The 9,741-nt window shown below is 33.3% G+C and overlaps 1 protein-coding gene across 2 annotated transcripts in view; it reads right to left on the reverse strand.

Moving 5' to 3' along the window:
* RUNDC3B (RUN domain containing 3B) overlaps positions 1 to 9,741 on the reverse strand; it is a 199,866-nt gene that overhangs the window by 169,060 nt on the left and 21,065 nt on the right. For both annotated transcript variants that reach the window (XM_017851665.1, XM_017851655.1), the window contains exon 2: positions 7,664 to 7,779. In XM_017851665.1, coding sequence (XP_017707154.1) covers positions 7,664 to 7,779 — 116 coding nt within the window. The remainder of the gene's footprint in view (positions 1 to 7,663; positions 7,780 to 9,741) is intronic.

Consider the following 9,741-nt stretch of genomic DNA (forward strand, 5'->3'; position numbering starts at 1 on the left):
TGCATCCTCTAGAGTGAAGGAATGTTGTGTCTCCAAATGGCAGAAAGCAAAATGGCAAAAAAGGACAAACTTCTTCTGTCAAGTTCTTTTATAAAGGTATTAATCCATTCATGAGGGCTCTGCCCTTATGAGCTAAGAACACCTCCCAAAAAGCCCCACTTCCCAACACTGTTGGACAGGGTGTTAAGTTTCCAGCACATGAATTTGAGGGGACACATTTAAACCATAGCCCTCACATACTTATCAGTTTTTGGTGAGAACACTGAAAATATACTCTTTTAGGAATTTTCAAATATCCAATACACTTTAACTATAGTCACCATTTTGTACAATGGATCTCTTGAACTTATTCCTATTTCACTGAATTTTTATATCCTTTAACCAACATCTCTCTGATCCTTCTCCTTCCAGCACATGGTAACTACCATTCTATTCTCTACTTTTATGAGTTCAACTTTTTTAGATGCCATATATAAGGAAGTCATGCAGTATTTGTCTTTATGTATCTGGTTTATTTCACTCAACATAATGTCTTCTGGGTCATCCATGTTGTCACAAATGGCAGGATTTTCTTCCTCTTAAAAGCTGAAGAGCATTCCATTGTTTATATATGCAACCTTTTTTTTTTTTTTAAATCATCTCATCAGTAGACGGACAATTAGGTTGAGTCCTTATTTTGGCTAGTGTGAATAATCCTTCAATGAACATGGAAGTAGAGATAACTCTTCGAGACACTGATTTCACTTCCTTGGCTATGTACCTAGAAGTGGGATTGCTGGTTTACATGGTGGTTCTATTTTTATTTTTATTTACTCTAATCACATAGAAGACTAATGGCAGTTCTATTTTTAATTTTTTGAGGAATCTCCAGAATGTTTTCTGTAATGGCTGTTCTAAATTTACATTCCTACTGCAAGGGTTCCCTTTTCTCCGCAACTTCTCCAGCACTTGTTATCCTTCGGCTGTTTGATAATATGCATTCTAACGGGTATGAGGGGATATCTCACTATGGTTTTAATTTTCATTTATTTGCTGTATAGTGATTTTGAGCACCTTTTCATATACCTGTTGGCCATTTGCATGTTTTATTGTGGGAATGTCTATTCAGGTTCTTTGCCTAAATCAGGCTATTTATTTTCTTACTATTGATTTGTTTGAGTTCCTCATATATTTTGGATATTAGCCCCTTATCTGGTGTGTGGTTTTTAAATATTTCTTCCCTTTTTGTAAACTCTTTACTCTGATGATATAATTTAGTTTTATGTAATTCCACTTATTTTCCTTTAGTTGCCTGTGCTTGTGGTGTCAAATCCAAAAATGTCATCACCCAGACCAATGTCATGGAGTTTTTTCCCTATGTTTTCTTCTAGTAACTTTACAGTTGTAGTAGGTAGATCTTACATTTAAGTCTTTAATGCATTTTGAGTTGATTTTCTTCTATGGTGTGAAGGGTCTAATTTCATTCTTCTACATGTGGCTAACCAGTTGTCTCAACACCATTTATTAAAGAGACTGTCCTTTCCCTAGTGTGTGTTTTGGCACTTTTGTTGAAAATTAATAGACCATAAATGCATGGATTTATTTGTGGGTTCTCTATTCTAATCTATTAGTTTATTTGTCTGTTTTTATGCTAGCAACATCCTGTTTTAACTAATACAGCTTTGCAGTATATTTTGAAGTCAAGTATTTTGATGCCTCCAGTTTTGTTCTTTTTGCTCAAGATTGCTTTGGTTATTCAGGGTCTTTTGTGGTTCCATATGAATTTTCAGGACTGTCTTTTTTTTTCTGTGAAAAATGACCCTGAAATTTTGATAGAGATTTCAGTGAACATGTAGATTATGTTGGGTAGATTGTTAATACAAGCATTTTAACAATATTAATTTTTTAATCTATGAACACGTATATCTTTCCACTTACTTGTATTTTTATCTCTGAAGGGGATAAAGAAGGAAAAAATACTGCATTTATCCCTATCAAACTTCAGCTCAGGCAAACTAATTTAGAGAAATAAAATATAAGCTATAGTTCAATTTTTTAAAAGCCTCGGGATTTTACTCAGCCTCAATTTCAATGTGAACCAGAAGTCTATGTAAACTTAAATTCTGACTAATACAGAGTTTGGCCTATCTGAAGCACTTTACTCAGCTCTGAGAACCAGACTTTTAAGAGCAATACTAACAAATCAGTGGTAAGCCAGAAAACTAAGACTCTGGTGGTTCCAGAAGATTAAAGAAACTAGGGATACCTTACCTGGGAGAAAGAAAAGAGGGAACTTGGGAAAAGATTATAAAATAGCTATATTTTAATACTTATTAGTAGTAGGCTCACATTTGAAAAAAAGTAGCAGAAAAAAGATCAAAGCACAATATGATAGGTTGGTTTCATATACATAAGAATTTTCAAATAATCTAACCTGTCCAATAATGTGATGGACTGCTTTACTTAGTTCTCAGAGATCAGAAGTGTTAAGGCAAAGACTATACGTACCCCTGTTAGAAATACTGTTGAGCAGACTGCTTCAGCAGGAAAGAGGCTAGAATACAGTAGTGCTTCTCAGTCTGTGATCCTCTGAGCTACCTGAAGTGGTACTATGGAGTTTTGAATACGTTGCAATTGTTGCTGAGCAGGCAAAATGCCTAACTTCTCCATCCTGGCTTCAACAAAACGTTCTACATACATATCTAGCTTTTGCAGTGGCTTTTATTAGGAGTGGTAGGTTAGGGTGGAAGGAAATATTATGCTTTAAATAAATCAATAAAAGTTCAAAAATTACTGAAGGACCTGAACGAAGATCTCTTTCAATTCTAATATTGTCATTAATTCCTATTTCTCAGCTATATCCTAGGAAAGTAAGATCAACATCTTATTGACAGATTACTGCAAATAAGATTAATGTATATGATTTTAAAAGCCTCCTTTTCTTCAGTAATGGGGCTTTTAGAGTGAAGCAACTGTCTCAGCTCTTCACTTTGGCTGTAACATCACAGCCTATACTGTGTCTGGGGAAGATTTTATCTTTCTCTGGAAAAGTTTAATGTTGAAAACAAATGTCCTTTTACTTCAAAATAAGCAGTAGTTGTAGAAAAGTAGATCTTAGAAACACACAAAGTTATAAAATTTTAATTTGTACTTCTATAAAGGAAAACACTGGAAAATTAGTTGCTATATAACTAAATCTTAAGTGGAGAGTGTACTATCAAAATAATCATATGACTTCTCCAAAAGTAAAAGCAATTTGTTATATATTAAAATACCAAAAATATGAAATAATATATGAAAGTCCCAGATGCTTGCATCTTTAAAATACCTCATCTCAAAAGTTACACATTATTTCGTAATTCTTAATACATACATATATATATATATATATACATACACATGTATATAAATCAGTGACCATAAGAGTCGATTTACAGAAATTTTTAAATTATCTTACCTCGCTTAAAAAATTAACACAAATCTTACTGTATCAGATTTCTTACTATATCTTAGTCACACAAGTAGAATTCTTATCCATAATTCAACTGGGGATTCTATTTTCATTATAGTATTGTTCAGAAATAACATTAATGGATTTAATTGTTCAGAAATAATTCTGAAGGTGTGTGATCTATATTTTGCTGATACACAACTCAGAAGACGGCAGACTGGTGTGCAGGAGGCATCCACTTACACAGCAGTGACTCTGCCCAACCACTTGGCATGGGAGTCTCAACATAGCCTTATTGTTCATTTGCTATTGATAGTTTTCTATTGATAGTTTTTGTGAGAGAATCATATGCTAAATGGTATACCAGATCAAGGGCATTAGGTTTCAAGGTAAAATTCTCATGAACATCAAGGTACATCAGAGTCTGTTCTATTCCATGTAAGTCAGGTATTATTTATAAATTTATGCATAAAATTTAAAAATACGATCATCACACAATATAGTATCTAATAATATCTCAAAATACTTCCATATCCTTTGCTTTTATAAAATTTTATTTTCTTATAAAAGGTAACATTAATGACAGAAAATTTAGGAAACATGGAACAGCAAAACAAGAAAAAAATAACCCTTTTAAAATGCAAAACCACCAAATTTAACAGAAAAAAGTGTTAGTAATTTTAGGAACCCCATTTTAAATTGCAGATGGATAAATGAATTCATATTTTTCCTCCGATGTTGTTTAAATTCAATCCTTTGCACTGGGCCCACAGTACTGCTCAACTCATTTAAACACTTATACTAAAACCTGGATGCTTTCACCATCAAAAAGTACAGAATAGAATTAATCTTCATATTACACCTGAGATTCTCATAAGTTATGCTACCAAAGCAAGTTACTACGACTGATGTGAACCTGTATCATTAAGATTGTAAAGATAATAAAAAACTTAAGTGAAAATATATGATGATCAAGTTTGCTTTCGGAAGAACAGATAATAGGACTAATGTGATAAAGTTAGTACTTATTGTCACTAAGATTTATACTACACAATACTTCTTGATTTTTAGCAACTATATTTTATAGATCTTTTTAATTTAAAAAATCTAAAATTCAGGGAGAATATAGCTCCCATGTTCCCCTTTAAATTGTTAAGAGAATTATATTTCTAATGTAAGTATATTTTTTGATTTAAGAAAACCAAAGCCAAGCATGTCTCTTACATACCTCTTTTTTAACCTACTACCTGCTAAAATATTTACAAAGATACTTGTTTAAGAAAGTAGATGCTAAACAAATAAACATAATGCCTGGAATGCTTCTTTGTAAATTGATTAAAACACCATCAAGTAACCTTTGGGATGGGCTTCCTTTCAATTTAAGCTTTTATTTTAATTACTTATGGAAAGCCACTTTTCTCCTTGTATGTGGCAATTAATACAACATTTTCAATGCATCCCACAAATAGGTGTAAATCTGAGAACAGAGGCTCTTTTGTAGTCACACAGGCCAACAGATTTGACATTCTGATATCAGGTTTATGTTTCTCACATTGTAGAATGTTGGCTATCTAAGTCACACAGACTGCATGATTTCTAAAATTTCAAGCTTATCATAAAGACAGCTGGTGGGAAAATAAATAGTACATTAGTGCTTTTACCTTTTAGCCGGTGGCTTAAAATCTGTTCCAAAATAGCTGCAAAATTGTTAAATTCAGGAGAAGAATCATCAATTGTCTCAAAGCAAGACCGATCAATCAGGGTCTTCACAGAAAACCTATGAAAAAAAGATCATTGTTGCTTTTAGGTAGAGTTGATTAATTCCCTAAGTATGAAAAAAATGGGAGGAAGGCAATTTGGGGAAAACTTGTAAAAATATTTTATAAGAATATAACTTCTGAAAAACCCCATTTATTCAAATTTATTCTGTAAATGGAAATTTTTACAGAAAGAGGGGTCTTTTTATTGATATATTTCCTATCTCCTCTGGTCAGAATGTTTGTGTCCTCCCAAAATTCATATGTTGATACCTAATCCCCAGAGCAATAGTATTAAGGGTTAGAGCCTTTGAGAAGTGGTTAGATAATGAGGGCAGAGCTTTCATGTACAGAATTAGTACTCTTACAAAAGAGGCCTGAGGGAGCTTGTTTGCCTCTTCTGCCATGTAAGGACACACAGAAGCTGTCATCTATGAAGAATGGGCTCTCACCAGACACTCAATCTGATGGTGCCCCAATCTTGGCCTTCCCAGCCTGCAGAACTGTGAGCAATAAATTTCTGTTGTTTATAAATTACCTGGTTTAAGGTAATTTGTTAAAGCAGCCTGAAAGGACTAAGAGAGTATCTATTGACAAAACTAAGACTTAGAAATAGCTAATTGTCCCCATTAAAAACAAAATGTGACCTAACTAAATTAACTCCAAAATACTCAAAAACAATAATACTATTTGTAAGGAATTTGAGCTGCAGACTCAAATGCTTTTGAGAGTTTCTGAGCACAAAACAGAATAAAATAGAAAGTGAGTATTAATGAGAAGAATACATCTGTATTAGTCTGTTCTTACATTGCTAATAAAGACTTATCCAAGACTGAGTAATTTATAAAGGAAAGAGATTTAATTGACTCACAGTTCTAACCCTCACAATCATGGTGGAAGATGAAGGAAGAATAAAGGGTTGTCTTATATGGCAGCAGGCAAAAAAGCATGTGTAGGGGAACTCCCCTTTATAAAACTATCAAATCTCGTGAGACTTATTCTCTACCACAAGAACAGCATGGGAAAGGCCCGCCCCCATGATTCAATTACCTACCACTGGGTCCCTCCCATGACACATGGGAATTATGGGAGCTACAATTCAAGATGAGATTTGGATGGGGTCACAGACAAACCATTTCAACATCCAAAGTTTTTATGAGCTTATAAATAGCAAAACCTGCAAATCTGTAAAGTGTACTATATTTTTCCTTTTCAGAATGTTCTTTGTCTGTATTTTTGACTGTCAAAAATCAATGTATTTTCCAAGTCTCAACTCAAATGTCATCTTCTCAATGGAGAATTATCCACCTGCATATTTCTAGCACAAACTAACATTTTATTTGTATTTATTTCCCTTAAGAGACAATTATGATTTATCTTACTGCTATCATTTGTTTTCCATCTTTATCTTATTAGAACACAATTCCTTCAGGCAGAAACATGCTTTCTGAACTATGTATCTCCCTCAGCACCNTAACAGAAAAAAGTGTTAGTAATTTTAGGAACCCCATTTTAAATTGCAGATGGATAAATGAATTCATATTTTTCCTCCGATGTTGTTTAAATTCAATCCTTTGCACTGGGCCCACAGTACTGCTCAACTCATTTAAACACTTATACTAAAACCTGGATGCTTTCACCATCAAAAGTACAGAATAGAATTAATCTTCATATTACACCTGAGATTCTCATAAGTTATGCTACCAAAGCAAGTTACTACGACTGATGTGAACCTGTATCATTAAGATTGTAAAGATAATAAAAAACTTAAGTGAAAATATATGATGATCAAGTTTGCTTTCGGAAGAACAGATAATAGGACTAATGTGATAAAGTTAGTACTTATTGTCACTAAGATTTATACTACACAATACTTCTTGATTTTAGCAACTATATTTTATAGATCTTTTAATTTAAAAAATCTAAAATTCAGGGAGAATATAGCTCCCATGTTCCCCTTTAAATTGTTAAGAGAATTATATTTCTAATGTAAGTATATTTTTTGATTTAAGAAAACCAAAGCCAAGCATGTCTCTTACATACCTCTTTTTTAACCTACTACCTGCTAAAATATTTACAAAGATACTTGTTTAAGAAAGTAGATGCTAAACAAATAAACATAATGCCTGGAATGCTTCTTTGTAAATTGATTAAAACACCATCAAGTAACCTTTGGGATGGGCTTCCTTTCAATTTAAGCTTTTATTTTAATTACTTATGGAAAGCCACTTTTCTCCTTGTATGTGGCAATTAATACAACATTTTCAATGCATCCCACAAATAGGTGTAAATCTGAGAACAGAGGCTCTTTTGTAGTCACACAGGCCAACAGATTTGACATTCTGATATCAGGTTTATGTTTCTCACATTGTAGAATGTTGGCTATCTAAGTCACACAGACTGCATGATTTCTAAAATTTCAAGCTTATCATAAAGACAGCTGGTGGGAAAATAAATAGTACATTAGTGCTTTTACCTTTTAGCCGGTGGCTTAAAATCTGTTCCAAAATAGCTGCAAAATTGTTAAATTCAGGAGAAGAATCATCAATTGTCTCAAAGCAAGACCGATCAATCAGGGTCTTCACAGAAAACCTATGAAAAAAAGATCATTGTTGCTTTTAGGTAGAGTTGATTAATTCCCTAAGTATGAAAAAAATGGGAGGAAGGCAATTTGGGGAAAACTTGTAAAATATTTTATAAGAATATAACTTCTGAAAACCCCATTTATTCAAATTTATTCTGTAAATGGAAATTTTACAGAAAGAGGGGTCTTTTATTGATATATTTCCTATCTCCTCTGGTCAGAATGTTTGTGTCCTCCCAAAATTCATATGTTGATACCTAATCCCCAGAGCAATAGTATTAAGGGTTAGAGCCTTTGAGAAGTGGTTAGATAATGAGGGCAGAGCTTTCATGTACAGAATTAGTACTCTTACAAAAGAGGCCTGAGGGAGCTTGTTTGCCTCTTCTGCCATGTAAGGACACACAGAAGCTGTCATCTATGAAGAATGGGCTCTCACCAGACACTCAATCTGATGGTGCCCCAATCTTGGCCTTCCCAGCCTGCAGAACTGTGAGCAATAAATTTCTGTTGTTTATAAATTACCTGGTTTAAGGTAATTTGTTAAAGCAGCCTGAAAGGACTAAGAGAGTATCTATTGACAAAACTAAGACTTAGAAATAGCTAATTGTCCCCATTAAAACAAAATGTGACCTAACTAAATTAACTCCAAAATACTCAAAACAATAATACTATTTGTAAGGAATTTGAGCTGCAGACTCAAATGCTTTTGAGAGTTTCTGAGCACAAAACAGAATAAAATAGAAAGTGAGTATTAATGAGAAGAATACATCTGTATTAGTCTGTTCTTACATTGCTAATAAAGACTTATCCAAGACTGAGTAATTTATAAAGGAAAGAGATTTAATTGACTCACAGTTCTAACCCTCACAATCATGGTGGAAGATGAAGGAAGAATAAAGGGTTGTCTTATATGGCAGCAGGCAAAAAAGCATGTGTAGGGGAACTCCCCTTTATAAAACTATCAAATCTCGTGAGACTTATTCTCTACCACAAGAACAGCATGGGAAAGGCCCGCCCCATGATTCAATTACCTACCACTGGGTCCCTCCCATGACACATGGGAATTATGGGAGCTACAATTCAAGATGAGATTTGGATGGGGTCACAGACAAACCATTTCAACATCCAAAGTTTTATGAGCTTATAAATAGCAAAACCTGCAAATCTGTAAAGTGTACTATATTTTCCTTTTCAGAATGTTCTTTGTCTGTATTTTGACTGTCAAAATCAATGTATTTTCCAAGTCTCAACTCAAATGTCATCTTCTCAATGGAGAATTATCCACCTGCATATTTCTAGCACAAACTAACATTTTATTTGTATTTATTTCCCTTAAGAGACAATTATGATTTATCTTACTGCTATCATTTGTTTTCCATCTTTATCTTACTAGAACACAATTCCTTCAGGCAGAAACATGCTTTCTGAACTATGTATCTCCCTCAGCACCTAGGACAATGCTTTGAACACTGTACTCAGTAGGTACCTGTTGATTTATTTGTAAGCTCTATTTTGAAAGAATAGCAAAGAAATGTTTAAACGTCCTATCACGGCGAGACCCAATATATAGTTTATGAGTTTTAACATGTGTAGATTCATATAATCACCATCAAAATCAGGATACAAAATAGTCCTGTCACCTCAAACAACTCCCTCATGCTCTTTACAGTCATATCCTATAAAGGATGGTATATGAGAGCCTAAGACAGTGGGGAATCAAGATGATAAGGGGAGCTATTAAATGATTAGAAATAAAAACTATAAAGAAGATAAAAGAGTACAAGCTTTTTTTCAGGTTTTACTCTGATAGTTATGCTATTCAATCAGGACAGAAAATACAGGAGACAGGCATAAAGGGAAATATAGAAAGATTTGGGTTATATCTAGTATTCACCATACTAGAAATTGAACTAAAAGATTTTTTTTTTTTTTTTTTTTTTTTTTTTTTTTTTTTTTTTTTTTTTTTTTTT

Source organism: Rhinopithecus bieti, unplaced genomic scaffold, assembly GCF_001698545.2.
Source record: "Rhinopithecus bieti isolate Rb0 unplaced genomic scaffold, ASM169854v2 scaffold_1558, whole genome shotgun sequence".
Classification (NCBI taxonomy): Eukaryota; Metazoa; Chordata; class Mammalia; order Primates; family Cercopithecidae; genus Rhinopithecus; species Rhinopithecus bieti.